Source organism: Pecten maximus, chromosome 16 (genome assembly GCF_902652985.1).
Source record: "Pecten maximus chromosome 16, xPecMax1.1, whole genome shotgun sequence".
Lineage (NCBI taxonomy): Eukaryota > Metazoa > Mollusca > Bivalvia > Pectinida > Pectinidae > Pecten > Pecten maximus.
Window position 1 is genome coordinate 23242199 of NC_047030.1, and position 24795 is coordinate 23266993.

General features: G+C 34.5%; 1 protein-coding gene across 4 annotated transcripts in view; it reads right to left on the bottom strand.

Moving 5' to 3' along the window:
* Window positions 1-23931, bottom strand: part of LOC117344452 (coiled-coil domain-containing protein 150-like) — a 42626-nt gene extending 18695 nt beyond the window's left edge. For 3 of the 4 annotated variants that reach the window (XM_033907196.1, XM_033907197.1, XM_033907194.1), the window contains exons 1-9: window positions 23840-23931; window positions 22165-22835; window positions 17973-18158; window positions 11086-11215; window positions 8580-8716; window positions 5064-5171; window positions 3492-3601; window positions 2317-2494; window positions 661-822 (exon numbers count right to left, since the gene is read on the bottom strand). In XM_033907196.1, coding sequence (XP_033763087.1) covers window positions 661-822; window positions 2317-2494; window positions 3492-3601; window positions 5064-5171; window positions 8580-8716; window positions 11086-11215; window positions 17973-18158; window positions 22165-22710 — 1557 coding nt within the window. In that variant the 5' untranslated portion in view covers window positions 22711-22835; window positions 23840-23931. Of the gene's footprint in view, window positions 1-660; window positions 823-2316; window positions 2495-3491; window positions 3602-5063; window positions 5172-8579; window positions 8717-11085; window positions 11216-17972; window positions 18159-22164; window positions 22836-22990; window positions 23346-23839 lie in introns of those variants that run through there. The other variant, XM_033907195.1, reaches the window with a different exon arrangement.
* Between the last annotated feature and the right edge of the window lie 864 nt (window positions 23932-24795).

Sequence of the window (24795 nt, forward strand, 5' to 3'; positions counted from 1 at the left end):
GACCATCGCCATTCATGGGCCCAAATCAAACGAATCATACAATTTATTGGGGATTCTTTTAAGAGCCAAGGTCTTGTGGTATAATACAAATTTCCAGACAGTAGCCAAAGCTATGCCTACCAGAAGACAGGATCAAAATAAAAACAATCACTCTATACCTCAGGGTTGGGTGATGAATACGAAGACTCCTTTATATTTCCCTTTAGGTAGTTACCATTGAACAGCTTTATACAATTGTTATTTAATCAACAACTTGGAAATTTACCCAGAAATGAGAGACAAATTCATGTTAATGTCTATGGATCAAAACAAAACAGGCATGCTGGGTGCTGAATATTGCAGGCCCCCACTAAAAATAGTAACAGTGACCTTGACCTCGACCCAAAAACCTTGAGACTCGAACTTGATCTGTAGCTAGTTACATACCAATTTTTCACCAACATACCTTGAAGCATGGCTGAGAAAAGAGTGGAAAACTGAGTGGACAGACAGACGGACAGACGGACTGACAGACGGACGGACAGGGAGGAAACCTATAGTCTCCCAGGTTTCACCGGTAGGAGACTAATAAGCTTTATGCAAATAGTAATTTTCATGTTAATGAAACAGATGAGGAAACCGCATTAGTCTCACAAACACTTACTACCATGCATTGTTTACCTTGTGTGTTTCGTAGCCAGCAACTCTCTCCAGTAACGTAGTGTTCTCTACCTGAAGTTGACGTTTTGATCGAGATGTGGCTTCTAGCTCCATCTTGGCTTGTTGTACTTCTCCCTGAAGTTTTGACCTTTCCTCTACCATACCATCCACAGTTTGATTTACCTGTAAATATCAAAAGTTACAAATATTATACATTGTGTATATACAAAATTATAGTTAATTAACACAATTAAGAAATTCTTACTATTTATCATAATTACAAATCACTGAAAATTTAACTGTGACCTGAGGACTTTATTATATTTCAATACCTGTATGTGTAGTATATGTCAAGTACTTGTGTAATGTACCTGTGTGATTTGTTTACGTCCAGTGTATGTGTTTGGTTTGGTTTGTTTTTGTTTAACGTCCTATTAACAGCCAGGGTCATTTAAGGACGTGCCAGGTTTTGGAGGTGGAGGAAAGCCGGAGTACCCGGAGAAAAACCACCGGCCTACGGTCAGTACCTGGCAACTGCCCCACGTAGGTTTCGAACTCGCAACCCAGTGGTGGAGGGCTAGTGATAAAGTGTCGGGACACCTTAACCACTCGGCCACCGTGGCCTTCCAGTGTATGTGTCCTCTGGAATGTGGACAAACCAGTCCAACGTGACATTGACATGCGTTATGTTGTATGAATGTTTGTCTTTCAATGTAATAAACTACTAACATCAAACAACAGAGTTTGTCCTCGTATTACAACCTGTTGACGTTACAATTGATTTCCATTTCAACAAATAGTTTGAATATTCTACAGTCAAACCTGCTCTAATGACCACCTGTCTATAAGAACCACTTTGCAACGGCCCCAGGCCTTTTTGCTATTATAATATAATGGCCACCTGCACAATGTAACCAGAGACTGGTAATTTTGGTCCCGAACATCAATGTATCACAGGAGTTGCTTCCCTTTGATCATTAATTAATTTTGATTTTTTAATTCTGTTTGTAGATGAGGTAAATAGACTTCCATGTATCACAAACAATAATAAGATATTATTTCTGACATTTTGGTGTCTACACCCAGTCACCTTCATCAGACATATCACCAGTGAAGTGTATGGACATTGAAGTGCGAAGTGTACTATATTGTTAATTTGTAATCAAATCACCAGTTTTTTCCGCTACAGTTTGATAATATATAATCTCCAATGTATTAGTTTTACACCTCGCTGTGATGAAATTTTCAAGCAATCGCACATTTCCATCTCTTAGACAAGTGTTTCCAAGGTTTAAACTTATCTTGGCATTTCACTAATTTTATGAACAAAGCACATACTGGTGCTTCTGAGGAAGCTTATCTATAAAAGCATTCAATGACCTCCTTTTCTATAAATAGTTTCATCAAACTGCAACTGATTTGATAAGAAATAAATACTATTTTCTTAAATTGCTCTAGCTTTTAACTAGCATGTTTTAGATATTTTCTTCATGGTATAACCAAGGAGGGAAAGTTGAATCAAGTATTCTAGCTAGTTCTTCTGACTTTTTTTCATAAAACGTCCGGTAATGATCTCCCCTTTCTATAAATAGAGGGTTTTTCCTTTTCTATAAATAAAGGGATTTCCCATTTCTATAAATAGAGGGATTCCCCTTTTCTATAAATAGAGTCACTAACCTCCTCTAAGAGGTTTTCTTTGTCCTTGGTGGCTCGATCTTTCTCCTTCTGTAATATCTCTAGTTGGAGTTGGAGGGACCTAAGTTCCTTCTGGAGATGGTCTGCTGCATCAGTATACTCATCATCCCTGGCCTTTGTTTTCTTTGTCATAGCGGCAAGCTCTTTCTCTAGCACAGATCTGAACAAACATATCATTTTCTGTTTACGTATATAGACATCAACACAAATCTCTCGGATTTAATTTTAATGAACTAATTAAGAGTAAGCTTCCCACAACTAATCTCATTTAATTATGATGTCTTAAACACAGCCTTATAATTAAATCAATTTAAGTACCAAATTTATCAAAAGTAATAGATCACAGTAGTGACTACCTCCAGTTAAACTTTGGTTACAAATTAAACAAAGGGCAATAACTCTTCATACTGTAAGGCACTTGACTTATGTGTAAATGTAACACTCTACCATCCAAAAAAGTTATACTCATACACAATTGGAAATTGTAAGTGATGAAGCAAGTTAAGACCCCAACATTCCCCACAAAATTGTGTTTCAAATAGCCAAGGGTCATAAATTTGGTAATCAATTTTGATATGCAGTGACTACAGACAACCCAATATAGCAGCTGTAGATGAAAGAGTATTTTAGGAGATATTTGGTTTATTTTGTTTAACGTTCTATTAACAGCCAGGGTCATTTAAGGAGGTGCCTGGGTTTGGTGGTGGAGGAAAGCCAGAGTGCCTGGAGAAAAACCACTGACCTACGGTCAGTACCAGGCAACGTACTAGCCCACATGGGTTTCAAAGTTGTCACCCAGAGGTGGAGGGCTAGTGATTACGTGTTGGGACACCTTGACCACTAGATAGGAGATATCACTCATGGATCGACACATGATTGAGATCATAAATATATTGTCCTCTATCTAGTCTAGCATCCATGTGATGTAGTTGACTAATAGGTGTATGATCATGGATTCAATTTGATTTCATCACTTGACTTACATACAAATATATGTAAGTACTATAATCCAAACATAATATACAATAATACTATTGTTATTTACCTCTAATGTAGGTACTACTTTTCCTGACACTGCTTGGAGGTTAAAAAAAGACACAAGTACGGGTATCATATAAATAGTAAAATTCTAAATTAATTTTGAAATTCCAACTCACATCTTTTTCTTCTGTCCTTGGTTCTGAGCATCAGCCTCGTTGAATTTGAGTTTATATTCCAATGCTTCGTCTTCTACTGACTGTTTCTCAGCTAATCGTGATCTTTCGGCCTAAAGAACATTCATATTAAATACATATTGAATTAAAAAGCAGTTTTAGTAAAAAAGGTCCATTCTGTATCAATATTCTAAAATATATGTATAAAAAATATCAATAAAACTCAAAGCTGTTTTACCTTAAAGATGCATTGCATTTAGATAAAAGGGGAATAACTCTGCAAGGACTATTAACCTCGTGATCTGCCCTGAGTCACATATTTTCCTGATTTAATTATCTGAATCAAAATATCTCAACAATATCAGAAATTATGTGAAAGAAAAGGGTTCACTACAAGTGAACTCAAGTAACCTTACAAATAAACATCAACTAATCAATCACACTTCTGATCCATTTAGATAAAAAAATATAATCATTGGCATGTACTGTATCACACAGCAGTAACAGTACATGGGAAGGGAAGTAACTCTGCAAGGATAGACACATTATTCTAGAAGTCATCCGCTTACTGTCTTCGAATGAAATTACCGGGCTATCCATTGCTAGTAATTGACCAGGGTCAAAATATGCACATATCAACGAATAATTAACAAATCTTAAATACAAAAAAGCATGCAATTTTTAGATGATTTCATTTTTTTTTCAATAATTTATTTGTTAATTTTTTTGCATCATTTGATTTTTTAATCAACTTTTAATTACCCGAGCATAATACATCATCAGTCCATTGCTATGCTTCACCGTTATATGAAATGGCCTTAAATGAACTAAGTGTTGTGATTATTGATTCAGCTATAGTAAAATTAAAACTGAAGATTGATTTTCAGAATGGCAGGTATATATATATCAAAGGAGATATGATAATTAGAAGATAGATCTTTCTCATTAATACAGGATATGGACTAAACATTTAACGTTTGATAAACAACCTGATAACATGTTTTTTGTTTATATATTATAATGCCATATAGACAAAACGGATGAAAAACTGTACACATGTACACTAAACTGACGATCATGTTTGATACAAATTTCAGTTTATTATGAAGTAAAATAAAATCCCCAATTTTAAATATAATGGCTCATCCATATATGATTCAAAACCCTATAATTAATTTCCGAATTTCTGATATAACGTATTCTCCCCTGGTCCCAGATGAGATTTGTTATAAACAAGTTTTTCTGTACCATAGCTATCCTGGTATCAGCCTTGCTCGGGGAACATAATACTCTTAATTCAGATAAAGGTGTTGGCTTTTTGCAGGACTTTGAAATGCCATTTGCTTGCATTTTCACTGAACGTAAATAGACATGGATGGACTTATTTTGTAACCTGGTGCATACTTGGAATTCTTGTCAGACAGACCTGGTGGTATATACACAATGATGTGAAAATAGAATAACTCTCTCGGTAGACCGACACAGTAATGAAATATTCAAAACATGCAGAAAAGAAAAGAAAAAAAAAAGGAAAAACCAGAGACTGCTGAGGAGGTGAATTCTGTCATCACTCACTTCAAGCTCCTTAGCATGCATACTTCGCAGTCTATCCTTTTCCTCTTGGTGTGTCCGTACGATTGTGTTAAGATGTTCGGTTTTCTCCGCGAGTTCCTTGTTACCAATCTGTTAGAACACCACACATGCACAAGTTACAGCGGTATAATGTTAGTGATGTCAGAAGCTTCACCAGTAAACGTCAATCATGGCTGGTTAATGTTGCTGTTCCATATTCTTTTAAGTCTGTTTGTGTTATTTTTAGTTTTTCAAGTATTAATAACCCAGCACACACATTGTCAAACAAAAATACTTTTTGAAAGTGACATTTATTTTTTATTTTTATTTTTATTTTTCCCACAAAAATATTTTTTCATAAGAAGAAAAATAAAGGATACTTTGTGGTTGTAGTACGATTTGCTATGATATATGCAGTATGTTGAGGTAAGTAATATTCCTCTGGAAGAATTTTGTGACCACAAGTTAAATACATTTAGTGGAATTTATGTTGTTTCCTTCAAGCTTTTTAACCTATATTCTAGCAATTAATTTAAACAAGTGATGCTGAAACACTAGTAACAATATCAATATTTATATATTGGAAAATGAACTTGTATAATTATGGTTGATCAATCTCATTTATTTTTTACTTACATTAACAGTACAAGTTACCTTAACCTTGACCTCTGTATAAATATTTGCTCTGATCTTTCAATTGAAAAAGTCTCTAAAACTTTATCTTAATTGAAAAAAAAAGAAAAAAAAAAAGAAGAAAACTGAGGTGGTCAGACATGAAAGGATAGCACTACAAACAATCCCTCCCATCAAGTTTTAAGGTTATTGGTGAGACATTGAGAGTGAATTGATAGGTCGGGTTCCGCATGTACTTTTAAAATCTGTTGACCTAGAGTTCAATTAACTGAAGATGAACTATTAGATCTGTTGAAGCTATCAACAGACATTTAAACTATCTCAAGTGTTTCTGAACCACCCAACATTTTTGTATCATAAGTGTAATTAAGTGTAAAATTTTATTGCCCTTTCACCCTTCGTAACACGAGACTCATAGAAATATATAACAATCTTACTCACAGCTATCAGTTTACCTCGGACCATTTACACCTAATTAAGCAGTAAAGTTGTTTTGTGTATAAATAATTAACCCCTATAAGTGATTTTAATGAAGAGGACATTTGATATTTTACAGGGGAGATGTTTTATATGTCTGACAGGCACTGACAATGGTATGGCCGTTAGTTTTCGATATTGAACACTTCAATTCTGAAATAGATCATATTGAGAAGATGACAAGTTTCTTCAGCACAAAAGATGTTTCTCCAAAGAAATCCTTGACCGTTATTTAGACAGACTACCTGTACTTTTAAATCTTTGAAAGGTATGATGTACTTTTAGATAAATCTACACCTAGGTTGCCCGGTCTTGATAAAAATATTGAATTTATTTTGTCATTAAAGCTAAAAAGTTTGAATCTATTTTGTCATTAAAGCAGGTTTTTGACTTCCCATTGCTTGATAATTTTACAATTTTCCTCTTTGAGAAAGTGAACTCAATGTATGTAGCTTGAAAACTTATTTTAAAAGACATCTTTAAAACGGCATCAATAACCAATGAATGATAACAGATGAAGATGGAATGCAATTATATGTAGCTCATGTTACCTGAAATCTGAGGAGAGAGAAAAATCTATAAGTAATTAAGACTATTCGATATTTACCATATTACATAGCTGTATGTAATACATTTTGCACAAAATGCAAAAAGGATGATGGAATTTTTTTTTTTTTTTTTTAATATTTTTGGACAAAATACAGATAATGATTTATAATTTTATGATTTCTTCTCTTTTTAAAGTCAAAATATAACAGACACTTGATTTGAAACAGCAACCTCACAGGAATATTAGATTAATTATACAACAGTTTATAACCGCCACAAGTCAGCAGTTTTGCATTGTTATTTGAGTATACGCTCATGCTCATGGGAATTTCAACAGATCCGTCAATCACCAGGATTCGGAGTGATGCATGTCCATTCACAGTCGGTCACCAGAAACAATGTGGTGACATTTTAGAATATACATGTATTAACACCATATAATATACAATCCAATCTCATCAACACTTTACAAAACTCAGCTACACCAGACATAAGAGACAAGATGATGAACAAATTAAGAGTGATTTTCTCTGACTACAGTATGATGTATAATTGGTAATGTCAACAGGAATTTAATTTCACTATATGATTTATTTGCGGGTGTTAAATATAGTGCTGAAAATAAATACACATTGGCCTGAACAAATATTAAACTGATTTCTCGAGCAGTATTTGAGTTTCAAATTACTATACATGTTTAGCACTGGAATAAATTAAATGAAAAATTGAAAAATTGAACATTGATATGGCCCTTTTTAATCAAATAATTTTAAATTGAAATTTTTTCAGACCAATTATTTGGGATAATTTTGAAGTTAATTTCAATAAAGAATTTGACTTTGAAATTGAGATTTTTTTTTTCAGATGAATTATTGAGGATAATCTGTAGAACGAGTTATTAAAATTATTAAAAAGATTTTTTCTGTATCATCATCCCTTAAGATCAGTAACAACAACACACTCCTGTTAATCAAAGCCCTGTAAATTACCTAGGATTACACAAAGCTTGTGTTAGTCAGCCTATAACATCCTTATATACTAGTTTACTTACCGTGATCTGATTAAAATGATTACCTATGGTAATCTTGTCTATCAGTAACATTTCCTAGGGAAGTTAGGAAATTAAATTCAATAAAACTTGGCTAACACTTACCCATACCAGAATATGGGATAATACTCAATTACAGAAAAATATGTTGTTCTATTAAATTTAGACAAAACATATAGATTTTGTAAATACACCATTTGTCCAGTTTCTGCTTTAAATTTCATCATTTTCATTAATTTAATTATATCAATATCACCAAATTCTTCATGACAACATCTAGCTAGATAATACACTTTCTCAAATTTCTTCTGCACCATTTACAGTTTATGGTAGAAATCAAACTTGACAACCGCCTATATATACAAATGTATATATAGCTATCAGGCAAATAATTTTTAATTTCAAGAACCTGATAAGGCTATCATATTAAAATTGTCTTTCATATAAGTTGATTGATGGACAAATGAACAGATGGTACTGAAAAGTACGGTAATTTTAGAAAAAATTTCTAAAATTATTTAAAGTTGAAATGATACCAGATCAAGGAAGCTATATTTATGGTGATTTTAGAAAAGGAATTTCAAATACAATGTATCTGAACATTACCATCTCTCAACACTAATTTGGAGAATTAGGATATTTTCAAAAATAAGCAATTGTTTAAGAAATTCATTTAAGAGAACATGCATTTAGTCAGTATCAATAAATCAAAAATTGAACTTTTAAAAATTTAATTCCTAAGCAGATCATGCAAGCTTTGGATGAAATTATACATGCTATATTGATCACCCTGGGCTTATTACAGGACATACCTTTTGTTGGTCAACGATAACTTGTGTCTGTTCCAGTTGCTTGATGAGATCCTCATATTGTGTCCGTAGTCGACTCAACTCCGTCACCAGTAACTGTCGGTCAGATTCCGCTGAACTATGAGACTTTTTCAAACGCTCTAAAATAAGATCATAAATAGACAATTTAGTAAGTAAATAATGATAACCTTCTGATACCATTTTTACTTTTTGTACATAAAGTTGGGAAATACAACAATGATTTCTAAAGCTGATATAACTGAGAAGTTTGAGACAAAAATACTGTTAAACACAAGTTTTGTTTGTTTGTCCATCACCCTGTTTACAACCATGGTCATTTTGAGCTAGGTTCTCTTTGTAGTAGCTGGTGGTTAGCTCAGTGAACAACAGGTGAGAGGCCTGTGATGCATGTTATCCAGAGCAATTGGTACCATGTGTCTTGCACAAAGACACATCAGATATCTTTCACAAAGACACATCAGGTATCTTTCACAAAGACACATCAGGTATCTTTCACAAAGACACATCAGGTGTCTTTCACAAAGACACATCAGGTATCTTTCACAAAGACACATCAGGTATCTTTCACCAAGACACATCAGTTATCTTTCACCAAGACACATCAGGTATCTTTCACCAAGACACATCAGGTATCTTTCACCAAGACACATCAGGTGTCTTTCACAAAGACACATCAGGTATCTTTCACCAAGACACATCAGGTATCTTTCACCAAGACACATCAGGTATCTTTCACCAAGACACATCAGGTATCTTTTACCAAGACACATCAGGTGTCTTTCACCAAGACACATCAGGTGTCTTTCACAAAGGCACATCAGATATTTTTCACAAAGACACATCAGGTATCTTTCACCAAGACACATCAGGTATCTTTCACCAAGACACATCAGGTGTCTTTCACCAAGACACATCAGATATTTTTCACAAAGACACATCAGGTATCTTTCACCAAGACACATCAGGTATCTTTCACCAAGACACATCAGGTGTCTTTCACCAAGACACATCAGGTGTCTTTCACCAAGACACATCAGATATCTTTCACAAAGACACATCAGGTGTCTTTCACAAAGACACATCAGGTATCTTTCACCAAGACACATCAGGTATCTTTCACCAAGACACATCAGGTGTCTTTCACAAAGACACATGAGGAATCTTTCACAAAGACACATGAGGTATCTTTCACAAAGACACATCAGATATCTTTCACAAAGACACATCAGATATCTTTCACAAAGACACATCAGATATCTTTCACAAAGACACATCAGATATCTTTCACAAAGACACATGAGGTATCTTTCACAAAGACACATCAGATATCTTTCACAAAGACACATCAGATATCTTTCACAAAGACACATGAGGTATCTTTCACAAAGACACATCATATATCTTTCACAAAGACACATCAGATATCTTTCACAAAGACACATCAGATATCTTTCACAAAGACACATGAGGTATCTTTCACAAAGACACATCAGATATCTTTCACAAAGACACATCAGATATCTTTCACAAAGACACATCAGGTATCTTTCACCAAGACACATCAGATATCTTTCACAAAGACACATCAGATATTTTTCACAAAGACACATCAGGTATCTTTCACAAAGACACATCAGGTATCTTTCACCAAGACACATCAGATATCTTTCAAAAAGACACATCAGATATTTTTCACAAAGACACATCAGGTATCTTTCACAAAGACACATCAGATATCTTTCACCAAGACACATCAGATATCTTTCACAAAGACACATCAGGTATCTTTCACCAAGACACATCAGATATCTTTCACAAAGACACATCAGATATTTTTCACAAAGACACATCAGATATCTTTCACCAAGACACATCAGATATTTTTCACAAAGACACATCAGATATATATCTTTCACAAAGACACATCAGATATATATTTCACAAAGACACAATCATGAAAGCCTAGCACAGCAAAAGACGGTTATTGATCTCAGCTTCCTAAGAAACACCAACCACCCCATGCCAGGTACAGATCACACACCTCCAATCGTCACCCGAGATAGTATAGATATTGGTATTCTCCAGCTAACACAAGTGTTCAACACTAGCTGGTGATAGAGAGTATGCTGCAGAAAACCAAGTCTGATGTATCGCAGCAAATTGATGGACTTTGATTCAGACTTCCAACATTATGCTAGGTATTAAATCACCAGCGGTCATCATTGGTCAGATATGACACATTTTATTTTACCTTCTTATATTTATTTTGATGTTAAAATTCAATCCATATTACACTAATTAAAGAATATATCAAATTCCTTGGGTTTTTTTTCAAAGATAAAGGAACATTTAATTAATTTAAAAGTGATCAATAATCAATGACCTACCATCTTTTCACAAGATCATTAAAATGATCACTTTCTGCAGTGAATTGCATACATTTAATAATTATCTCATAAATTATCTATAAATTATCTATGAAGTTTACCTAGTTCCTCCATAGTCTGAACAAATCCAGTTTCAGCCATATCTGCTCGATTCTGTTCTTGGCGTAATTCTTCTCGGACTCGTAGGGCATCGTTGCGTAGATTTGTACAGTCAGTTGTTAAAGATTTCACCTGAAAACCAAACATATAATCATTTTAATTAATAATCGAAAGATTTTCAAAACTCTTAATCACAACAACTTCTCTGAGGTCACTGAGAACTCCAGTACCGAAAAAGAAATAAGACACCATGTGTGGCCAGACCAAAAAATCACCTACAAAAAAGTAGATTTTAAGAATCTTCAAAAAAATTATTTTAATTAAAATCAATATAGCAGAGGTAGAGGCATGCCTAAAAAATTCTGGTTGTACTTTGATATATTTTTTTATTCTGAATCCCATTACCAGATGATGTTACCTTTCAAATTATTAAAGAATAGGGAGGCCTAGCTGGTCAGTATTTCTAAGTAAATTTATTTAGTATTTGGGCCAAATTACCAATACTATTTTCTCCTCCGAGGAAGGTGACAGGTCAGTATTTCTAGAAGTATTGGGACCAAACTACCATTTAATGACTCCTTCAAAGAATGTCTGGTCAGCATTTTTGTTGTTTTGTTACATTTGAAATTGATAACCAGAAATGCTTTCAACCAGTAATATTTGATATCAATCTCATTATCCAAGAGGCTTAATATGTTCCCAATGTACAATGCCGAAATTAAATCACTCATAGCTTTTTAAGACACCACCATTCAGTTGGCTGAGTCTGGACAGCTCCTTCGTTAAATGAGCAAACAATTCAATAATATACTCATTATGAATCCTCATCATCTATGGATATTTCTTGTCATTTTCAGTGTAAAATTAAGCAGTTTCAATAAGGTCATCGAAGAAATGGTTGATGGATGATGATGATTAGCTGCTGTGGTAAATGTAATACATGTACAATTTCCTTAGCTTAAACTTTTAAAATAATTCAGACCCGAGCTACATGTGCTGAAAACACCAGTAATAAAACCGTCCAAATTTAAAGAATTAAGATAATTTTTTGTATGACTAGGCTTCATATCAGCTATTCAGTCTTAACCGTTAATTTGTAGTACTTATATGAAACCAAATGAAAATACATGTATGTTTATTGGAATTGTACTGTGCATTTACAAATGCACCACCATATATGCATGACAACATATAGCCTGTCGCACGTGTATAATTATATAAATCATACACAATCATAAATTTCCTAAACAAGGGGAGAAAGTCATAAACAAATACAGTAATTTTTGCAACAAAAAAACGTAAAAAATCTGAAACAGATGTTTAACCATTATTACGAGCCACACTTGAATAAAAGTCTCGTCTACTAAAGTGTCGTCTCAGAGCCTCACAAGTGCCGACTTGATATGACAAAAGCCGAGCTCTCGACTTGAACAAATATTGGCCCATTAATGGCTTACCAAAGTAATCCGGGGATTACAATCACACCAGTGGCTACCCACTCTCAATACAATCCAGGGGTCAAAGGTTATCTTATTTATTAAAGAAACGAAAATATTTTTGAAAGCCATGGAGTAAATCAACACGTTACCTCATTTAACAAGTTTTAGAATTTCTTTAATTTGTCATCCTTTGGTTCTGCGTGTCAATGTCTGATCTGAACGTTATTGTCGATGGTTGTTGAAATGAAAAAAGTTTCAAACACCATTGTTTGATAAACACCAAGACAAACCCGTTACCGTATTTTCCTGTTTGTCTTCAGTGTTGGAGGTTATCTCTGCTTTATTTTAAAATGATAATATTTTCGTAAGTCATTTTCATTAAATCGAGTAAGTAAATTTAGTTAACGTATTTGTCAGCTGAACTGGAATTGATTTTTAAAACCATACTGCATAGGTGTTTTGTTGACTATTCTAAATGCAAATATCCAGGTAGAAGTGCTCTATTGATTCCTTACCAAATTAAGAAATATTTTATTTGAGTGGTCTAATACATACATTGAGATTTATTCTGGGTATACCAGTCCTGTACATCAGAGAAGTTGAACAATATAAAAGTAACATCAAGATGATCACATATTTTTACATTTTAAAATATAAAACATTTGCATAGTATGTACTAATATATATATAACATTTGCAACAAAAAAAGAAAAAAGAAAAAAGAAAAAAAAAGAATTTTTTTTTTTAATTTAAAAATGTTTTTTTTTTTAAATATTAGATTTTATGACTAAGACAATCATTGATTTCATGGTTGATATATGTATTATGGTATCAAATAGCAGTGCTGCTTCTGGATGGATACGACATATATACTCATTTCAGTTAAGATCCTCACAATGTGGTATACATAAGACTAGAAATAAAGGATCCTCAACAACCATTCCTGTTTTAATATGGCAAGGAAATTGTCTACATGTTTCGAATGCTACGTGGTAGTCATTAGGACCTTTTTGTAGAATTCTGCACTTTCAACTGAATTTAAATTTTCACCAATGTAATCTATTTTAAACTTTCCATGCTTAATTCTTAACATTCTTAAGGCATGCTATTTCAATAATTACAAATAATCGGAAACATTTGACAGGACTACTGAGCTTCCTATTCCATATTTGTTTGTTTGCTTGTTTTTAATGCCCTATTAACAGCCAGGGTCATTTAAGAACGTGCCAGGTTTTGGAGGTGGAGGAAAGCTGGAGTACCCGGAGAAAAACCACCGACCTACAGTCAGTACCTGGCAACTGCCCCACGCAGCTAGGTTTCGAACTCGCAACCCTGAGGTGGAGGGCTAGTGATAAAGTGTTGGAACACCTTAACCACTCGGCCACCGTGGCCCCTCGTATTCCATATATATACATGTAGTTACCTAATTATTTAGATAATTTATAAAGTCCCTTGTCTACAAATAATTATAATTTAAATTTCTATAAGTCTCCTTCTTCATTTCGCAGAATCATAAATTTTAGAATAGTATAATATTAAGCTGAAAGTGGTTCACAAATAAGACTCTCCAAACTTGACATACAACTCTTACACTAGAGGAGGGGCCTTATATTATTTGAGGGGAAAAATACAATACACTCGGGGAGGGGCCTTATTTGAGGGAAAAAATACAATACACTTGGGGAGGCGGCTTATTTGAGGGAAAAAAGACAATAAACTTGGGGAGGGGGCTTATTTGAGGGAAAAAATACAATACACTCGGGGAGGGGCCTTATTTGAGGGAAAAAATACAATACACTTGGGGAGGCGGCTTATTTGAGTGAAAAAAGACAATAAACTTGGGGAGGGGGCTTATTTGAGGGAAAAAATACAATACACTCAGGGAGGGGCCTTATTTGAGGAAAAATACAATACACTCGGGGAGGGGGCTTATTTGAGGAAAAAAATACAATACACTCGGGGAGGGGGTTTATTTGAGGGGAAAAATACAATACACTCGGGGAGGGGGCTTATTTGAGGAAAAAAATACAATACACTCGGGGAGGGGGCTTATTTGAGGAAAAAATACAATACACTCGGGGAGAGGGCTTATTAGAGGAAAAAAATACAATACACTCGGGGAGGGGCCTTATTTGAGGAAAAATAAAATACACTCGGGGAGGGGCCTTATTTGAGGAAAAATACAATACACTCAGGGAGGGGCCTTATTTGAGGAAAAATACAATACACTCGGAGAGGGGGCTTATTTGAGGATAAGTACAATACACTCGGGGAGGGGGCTTATTAGAGGAAAAAAATACAATACACTCGGAGAGGGGCCTTATTTGAGGAAAAATACAATACACTCGGGGAGGGGGCTTATTTGAGGAAAAAAATACAATACACTCGGGGAGGGGGCTTATTTGATGATAAGTACAATACACTCGGGGAGGGGGCTTATTAGAGGGAAAAAATACAATACACTCGGGGAGGGGGCTTATTTGAGGGAAAAATACAATACACTCGGGGAGGGGGCTTATTTGAGGAAAAAATACAATACACTCGGGGAGGGGGCTTATTTGAGGGAAAAAATACAATACACTTGGGGAGGCGGCTTATTTGAGGGAAAAAAGACAATAAACTTGGGGAGGGGGCTTATTTGAGGGAAAAAATACAATACACTCAGGGAGGGGCCTTATTTGAGGAAAAATACAATACACTCGGGGAAGGGGCTTATTTGAGGAAAAAAATACAATACACTCGGGGAGGGGGCTTATTTGAGGGGGAAAATACAATACACTCGGGGAGGGGGCTTATTTGAGGAAAAAAATACAATACACTCAGTGAGGGGGCTTATTTGAGGGAAAAATACAATACACTCGGGGAGAGGGCTTATTAGAGGAAAAAAATACAATACACTCGGGGAGGGGCCTTATTTGAGGAAAAATAAAATACACTCGGGGAGGGGCCTTATTTGAGGAAAAATACAATACACTCAGGGAGGGGCCTTATTTGAGGAAAAATACAATACACTCGGAGAGGGGGCTTATTTGAGGATAAGTACAATACACTCGGGGAGGGGGCTTATTAGGGGAAAAAAATACAATACACTCGGAGAGGGGCCTTATTTGAAGATAAATACAATACACTCGGAGAGGGGCCTTATTTGAGGAAAAATACAATGTATACACTCGGGGAGGGGGCTTATTAGAGGGAAAAAATACAATACACTCGGGGAGGGGGCTTATTTGAAGATAAATACATGTACAATACACTCGGAGAGGGGGCTTATTTGAAGATAAATACATGTACAATACACTCGGAGAGGGGGCTTATTTGAGGATAAATACATTGTATATTGCAGAGATAAACAAAAACATTTGCTACATAGCACAATCTGTCATCACATCATTTTAACTTACGCTCTTACTTATCAAACATTTTATTAGGCTTTTTATCTATATCTGCTGTACACCACCGCAGAATGTTTTCTTATCAATAACAATAGGCCTTTGGCAAATTAATTATTAATCAAAGACATCATTAACTCAAACATAACAATATTTTTGTTCACCTACTAAATTAGTGTAACGGTTCCATGTTCTATTGTCTGTATGTGATCGTTTGTACATTTTGTAATTTACTTGTCTTGATAAAGGGGCAGATTTTCAGCCTCGGAAATTCCTCATTTTACTTGTCTGTACTGTCGTTATTTATCTAGAGAGCTACACATATGCATATACTGTTACAGTGGAAACATGAAAATATCAATCCAGTCTTATTATTCTATCCATCAGTTACAATCTAACCCAAGTATCATGAGTTGAGTTGTAATGTATAGTAATACATGTAAATATTGTATTCAGTGTCTTCAAATATTAATATTATAATATGTATGCATGCTGGAAGACATTGTGAGAGTTATTCAATATAGGGAAAAGCCTGTTGCTAAATTCTTTTGTTTTATCAATAAAACATATTCAAAATGAAATGGATATTAAATCTAAACTGATAACAGTTCGTGTATACAACACCCCAGTTGCCTAAAACCCAGGCCTCAAAAAACTGTGAAGAAAAAAAATTTAAGTCTTGATATTACTCAAGATAAACCTGCATTACTGCAACATGTCGATAGGTGGATTTACAAAAAAGTTCAATATTTAAGTTGACATCTAAAAACCTCCTAAACCATTTCTATACCTTGTGATGTTTTCTGAATTTGTGAAATTTAGGCAAAAAATAATATGTTTTTAAATTTGAAATAAATTGGTAAAAACTTCAGGTTGCTTTAAGACTTATGTCAAACCTTAAAATATGTAAGTAATAAATGTATATATACAACAAATACATAATATACAAGCGTGGGCCCTATTACTAAATCTAATATCATTACCATTTGAATCAATTTTATCCAGTTGATCAAGTTGAACTGACAACCCTATAAGGGGTGTTTAAGCAACTTAAATGGGTCGGACTACGGATGAGTAGCGTTTATACCTCTTGTATGACAACTTAATCACCGACAGGTATATATACGAAGAGCTATATAACCCAGTGAGCCAAACAACCTGCTCCAAATAACAGTTAAACTTCTAGTCTTCTATCATATATACTCCTACAAATACTGGTATCAGAAATTGTCAGGCCCCCTAGTGTAAACTTGTACACGCCTGATTGACAGATTTGTATAGAAATTTGAATTTAATGTGTAGATGAATAATGATTATACCTGATAATATATTTATATGGAAGGTGAAATGATAAGCCTATTTTATGTTACTTAAACATGTTACAAAGCATGAGAAACAAGGTTACATATGAAGGTCTTTCTTTCATTTAAATTTCAAATTCATAAAAGATAGAAATTCTTAGGAATGATTTATACTTCATGCTATCAAAGGGGAACGTAGTGTTTTTTTTATATAAGAAATATAAAGTGTCGCGTATCATCTCAAAGATTGTAAAATCCAACCCATCCATCAAATACAACAAACACGTTTTTGAACAACAAATTATTTTGGGGTGATCATGAGAAATATGGTTATAAAAATCTTATTATCTACCCTAAACACTTGTTTGAATAAATGTGGAGAATTCTTGAGTCTATGATTTGTGCTATGTTTTAAAATATGGTTTTAACTTTAAGACTCAAAATGATTGGAAGACTTAGACCCCGGACGTATGTGAAAGCACGTCCTCATAAACTTAACATTCCTATTTTTTTTTAGACATTTCCCCTTGGTATTTATTGGGATTGATGCAAATAAAATACAAAATATTGAAAATGTTCAGTGATGGTTTCAGAAAATGTCATACACAATACTTAGGATTTAATATTTAATATACATGTACTTTCCACAAACACAAAACATTTTCTGCAAAAAGAATGCAATGTGCCAGACAACGATAATTTGGGTTCTTGTGATGTTCAGAAATGACTGTTTGTATCAGTGTAGTGTGACAAGTCTCACCTCCTTCCGTTCAGATTCGACCATATTTTCCATCTCCCGCACTCGTCCTAGTAAGGTATTGTGGGACTCTTCAAGACTGCTGCGAATACTCTTCTCTCTTTCCAACTCTTCCTTAACTTCTGACATCTTTCTCTCCATCTTCTGTTTGCCTGTCAGCATCTCTTCTGCTGATACTGCAGCCTCAGCCTACAGAGGAAGGAAACTTAAAATAAAATGATATGTATGCTGATCCGAAAATTTACAATCATGATCCCAAACATTTTTATTAGTAATTTCTATTTCTATAATTAACAGCCATCGGCTATCGCATATGTTTTACTTTAAAAAAAATTGTCATTATTGTGAATTTTAAATAAATAATGTTACCAGTATTCATATAATATATTTTTCATAGAATTGTAAAGAAACTCAGATTGATTATAAGCATTTGTGAGCTCATGTTTTTACAAGCTATAGTGATCATGACAAGGTCAGTCTATCAAATTCACTTTAAAGGCTGAAGGCATTGTTCGTTTATTTTTTTAAAGGCCAAAAAATGAAGAGAAAAAAAAAGAAATCTTCACACCTGTGTGCCAGGGCCCATGTTAAAGGGATGAAAAGTAAAAATTGCTATAGGTACAATTTGCACTGTAGATCTAAATGATCTTGCTTGTTTGTTTGTTCACTAGGTTTATCCCCCCATGAACAGACATATCATCATTTTGAGGCAGGGTATCCTAGTAGTAGTTGGTGACTACCTCATTGAACATCATATGGAAGGGCCGTCACATAAGGGTAAAGTGTCTTGTCCAAGGACACAACCATGATAGCACAGACCGACCCATTTCTTGGGTTCCTTAGGAACACAATTCAAACCAATATATATAGGCTCAGATATTAATCTTCACCTGAGGTCATGTGACCAGTGCTCTAGCCAGTATAGAGCTTAATCGCAGTTCCCTGTAGATCTCCCTCAACATTTCAACAGTTCCCTGTTGGGGTAAAACTTTATCATAAAAGTGTTGAAACATAGATTGAATCATTTGACACTTGTGACATTGACAAGGCATTATAACTGCATGGGGACGTGTCAAGTCAAATGGTAATGGTAACTAAAAGAGATATATACCAGATATAAATATATATGTCAGGTGTAAGATTTCAGAGATAATGAAATATACAATGTTCATGCATCATCGAACTTATTTGAAGTTTTCCTCTTTTTAAAAAAAACCTTATAGTGAGGGAATCCGAAAATTCTTAATAGAACAAATCTAAACAAAATAAACAATTTAAAACAGTTTTGGAAAAAGCTTCAATATTCCTATACAGTCATGCATGAGATTACATCAGAATTGTACTTGTCAATCATAAATCATTGATTTAAACCAAAAAGCATTATCAATATGTCGGTGAAATATATATATATTGGTATCCTTAGAACATAGTTTAAATAATGATTGTTCAAAATGGGGGCCGCGGTGGCCGATCCGCGAGTGGTTAAGGTGTCCCGACACTTTATCACTAGCCCTCCACCTCTGGGTTGCGAGTTCGAAACCTACGTGGGGCAGTTGCCAGGTACTGACTGTAGGCCGGTGGTTTTTTCCGCGTACTCCGGCTTTCCTCCACCTCCAAAACCTGGCACGTCCTCAAACGACCCTGGCTGTTATACGACGTTAAACAAAAACAAACCAAACCAAATGTTCAAAATGAGATCTGCTGAAAATCTCAATAAAAAAACTTGCATTGGTAGATCAATAAAATCAAGGGAGAGGGATTGCAACATGTCACCATGGCCAATATCAGGTATAGCCAAAAAAACAATCTACAACTAATATTATGTAATAGAACACATGATTAATTAAATTTAAATCACAGTCTTTGCTAGGGATCAAACTGGGAGAACCTCTGGATTTCTAGTTAAATGTTTCACCGATCGAGCTAAAGATCTAGAAAATTTCTCCCAAGCTGAGCGGTATATCGGCTAGTCATTTGCCACCTGTAAGTTATATCATATACTCCTCGTCCTATTGAACTTGTCGAGCTTTCAAGGGTAAAAGTGATTCTTGTGAAGTATTAGGCCAAATATTTGTCCAGGTCGACCCTACACTGTACATGGAAGTCAATGTAACAGAGCATATGATTAATAAATTCAGATCACTGCCTCCACTAGCTAGGGATCGAACCTCTGGCTTACTATATTAATTGATCAACGTAAGGAGATGTTCTCTCAAGCTAAGCGGTATTTATATATGATATATATTGCAGCTATTACATATATATATACTTATATATTTACTAGCTATATAGCTATATATATATATATAGGGTTACAATTTGAAAACTAATCATCATATTGATGCTAAGTTATATATCTATTTATAAGCACAATGTATCATATACACTATGTGTAGGTGATCCGAAGATATAGATTTGAATTTCCTGTCGTAGTTGTACCGAGAGAAATATATATAATATATGTACAATTCGTATCCATGTATGTAAATACATTGCGATCCAGGTATTCATATCATCTTATAGACGACTTCCACAATGATCGTGTCAGGGTATCGGGCCGACCATCACTGCGCCATTGAAACGTTCTTTTTTTAAGAACGCCGATGTGGTGCAGCGGTATAGGCTGCGGGTATTTCTGGCTAGGTGATTGGGTGCCGTAGATCGCGAGTTCGAGGCCCGGTCAGGGCACGAGTCAAAAAGTTGTCTTCCTTCGTCATTTTTGCTAAGTTATATATATGCCGAGAGAAATATATATATAATATATATAACATTACTATATTTATTGTTGTTTATATACCTACTATATGTGTAACTGTTTCATGTTCTATGTCTATATGTGATCGTATGTAATTTACCTGTGTCTTGATAAAGGGGCAGATTGCCTCGAAAATTCGACAATTTACTTGTCTGTACTGTCTTTATTACTACTTGACAATTATATACATTATATACCTTTATCAAGACACAGGTAAATTACATACGATCACATATAGACATAGAACATGAAACAGTTACACAAATATAGTAGGTATAAACAACAATAAATATCGTTATGTTGTAAAAACGATCCCCCTCGGCCGATAATTAATTCGCCGAGGGCCTATTACGATTAATTAGAAAACATCTTAGGTGGTGTACAGATATATATATGCTTATACCTGTTGGGTAAAATTATAACTGTACATTCAGCCAAATTCAGCAATTTTTATGGTACAAAAGAAAATCATCTAACTATTTTATGTACTCCTTAATTTTGACTCCAATATGATTAATGTTATATTAATTGGTAAATGATTTTATAGGCCACAAGAATAATTTATAGTAGTTTATTAAAATATATATATTTCTTTAATTATAAGTTTTTCAAAAGAAAGTTTATCAATGTTGTTTTCTAAGGCTTGACGATTTCAATATGCATGATCTCCCTCATAGAAATTCCAAAAGGTTTGCAAACTTGTATACAAATTAAACATGCTGTCAGGGACTATTTGAAATGCAAATGTCAAATGAAGTCATGACCATTGACATATTGCATATATATATATGTATCTGTATTAAAAAATACTTTAAAAAAGGATACTTTGCAGTTAATATATGTATATTATATAGCATACATACAGGGGTTTTAAAATTTGCTAGTAGTGCAATCTTATGGATCATGGGTTGATGAGAATATTAAGGATTTATGATTATATATTCATGGCATATGCATTGGTATTTAAAGTTTGATAGCTATAGGCAGAATGTCAAAAAATGAAAAATTCTAAGATGTGTAACTAAAGTTTATAAGTGAGCAAAAGTTTCACAACTTAAATACTCTACCTGCAACTCATCACAGTTACAAAATATGTTCATGGCATTTTCATGATGTTTGGAAAATAACCCGTTACATATATATATATAATGCATATACATATTGTACATGTGTATTTTCATTATTGATATATACCTCAACTATATCTGATGAATCCTGATAATATTTCAAAATATACCATTACTAAACCAGGACTGAAGTGACTTTTCACTTAAATAATGTTATTAGCTTATGAATATTGGTGAAATATCATATGTATTTTAAGTCAAAAAGAAAAATTTGATTTCCTTGAAATTGAAAATTAAAAAAAATCAAACCATATAAACTCACAATTTTTCATTCTCAAAAACTGAAGAGAAATTATCTAAAATAACTACATACTCTAGTGGTAGTTGCCTCCTCCAATGCCAGTCGGAGTTCTTTCACTTCATCCTGTGCCTTTCTTCTGGAATCAAACTCCTGCTTTAGCTCCTCTTGTAAATCTTCTGTTTCACGTTGTAATTTTCCAAGTTCATTTTCACAAGCCTCTTTCAACAATTGATATTTATCCTCTGTTTGGTCATGTAGTTTTGGATTCAAATCCTGCTGGCCCTGAATATTTACTAAATTTAACTTCAATGTCTGTATGGCACTTTCAGTTTTGCAAACCCTTGAAACCAAGGTTTCATAGCTGTCTTGTAAAACGTCAACATCTGCAATTCTTGCTTTGTACGGTGCGATCGGTTCCTTCATCTTAATGTCCTGGCTGTCTGTGTCCCGCTCAGCAGGATGGACATGCTGACCAAAACCCATGCCTGACAGATGATCAATCAATTCCATTGTCTCCTGCTCGGCAGCAGAAAGTCTGTCCTCCAAAACATCTATAGTCTGCTGGGATGACACACCAGGCGGACACGACAATGGAGGAATCACGGACCGTGACATCATTCACAGTTTTGATGTCACAACGATAACAGATAAATTTTAACACAGTTCCATTTATGTCTCACTTATAATGGAATGTTCATGCCATGGCACGCGTCTTCAAGATTTAGAACCCATTGAGATTTTTTCTGCAAGATAAAATTTTCAAAACAATATGAAACTATCAGAACTGTAATGAACATCTATTTATAATAATATTAATGTTTATACATATATCAGCATTTACAGGTGTATATATACATATAGGCCTATCAATCAGAAAAAAAATCAATACAGAACTTACAATGATACTGCCAATGTACAATAGTGTTGAACTGAAGTGTTCTATATGTTAATCCTGTGTTTCCCTCAGTGACTCTCTTGAAATATAAATGGACCTACCGACTGCTACAGTATAAGATAAACATCTTTTACTGTATGTCAGTTAAATACAGTGTATGCCCTGGGATGCGATCATGAGGAACCCACACATGAAATACTATTATTAAATACCCCGTCCGATACAGTCAAGATTTGTTAAAGACAAACACGTTAACGGATAACATGTTCATTGTTTAAATGCATTGTTTACATAGCAAATATCTTAAAGTGGGTACAATAAACGCCCATTGACCCATGGCAAACCCTACTCCCTTAAAGGTATGCCGTCCATACAGCGTGATAGGCCTTATCAAAAGTGTTCCTAGAGAACTCACAAGCACCATTTGTAATTATAAACAGGGGTCGGATTGCATGGCTCAGATTGGACGATACATCTGAGGTTTACACGGTGTTACATGAACAACAGATTCAACCAAATTGTCTGTTACACGTCATGTTTAGACATGAATATTTATAACGTACAGGTGAAACCTATTGCCGTTACTGTATAGCACGAGTTGGGGATTACAGTTAACACTTCAGATGACAGCTACCTGTCAGTGGTAAGATGCATGGCTTCAATTTAAGCAATGAAAATTACAAAAATAATTCCCGGTGGAAATGCAAGCGTGACATTTTCTGTGAAGTGACATATATTCTATACAAAATTATATGCACAAGATAAAAATATAAGTGTGACTAAATACACTGCTTGAACCAGAAGATAACACACGTTATGATTAATTCAAGGCTATTGACAAAATGTTAATACCTTAATTTCAGCGGTAACTACTTTCTGGTGCAGGCGTGAGGATCACGAATATTCTCCTCTTCGTGGCCATATTGTAAACAATGCGATTTGATTGGTTGCCGCCGTGTCTCATTCAAACGTTTGTTTTGACAGGCACGTTCGATTCAAACGCTTGATTGATTTAAATGCATTACCTCCCCTTGACCATATATAAACTGTAGGCTCTAATAGACATATTGGAAAACAAATTCTGAAAGACACGGGTTTTTCTAAAGTGTTAGATATTTGTTTCAATTAAGTATCCATTCATGTCAACTTCATATTAGGGAGATCTGAGATATCCCTTTGGCTTGAATGCTGTCAAGTTTGTTAAAATGAATGACCTTGACACACTTTCAAGGTCACATAGGTAAAATGCGCCTTCAACAAGAGGACTTTTGGGCCTTATCAGTCAGAGTTTTGAAAAACATATTTGGCAGTTGCTGTTTTTATTAAGAATTCAAGATATTGAAAGTATGTAAATGTCATCAATTTTTGTAGCCTATCATCCCAGCATGCTATCGGTCCAACACCATTCCCCTGCATGGGCCTCTTTGTTATTGAAAAGAAGTCTGTTTTAGATTTTAAATCATTTGACATTGCTACCTTGAAAGTAGGCCAAGTTCATTCTTTTGAAAAAATTTGGTAGCCTTAATTTATCCCAGCATTTTACCAACCTAATATCATGACCCTGGGCCTCTTGTTTATTGGGAAGAAGTCCATTAAATATTTTGGTACATTTGACCCCTATAATGGAATTGAAAGGTCAAGGTCATGTATTTGAACAGCTTAGTAGCCCTTCATCCCAAAATGCTACCGACCTGATTCTATGACCCTGGGCCTCGATCATGGTTATTAAGAATAAGTTGTTTGAAAAATTTAAACAGTTTAATTGACCCGTATGACCATGGAAGTAGGTCAAGTCATTCATTTGAACT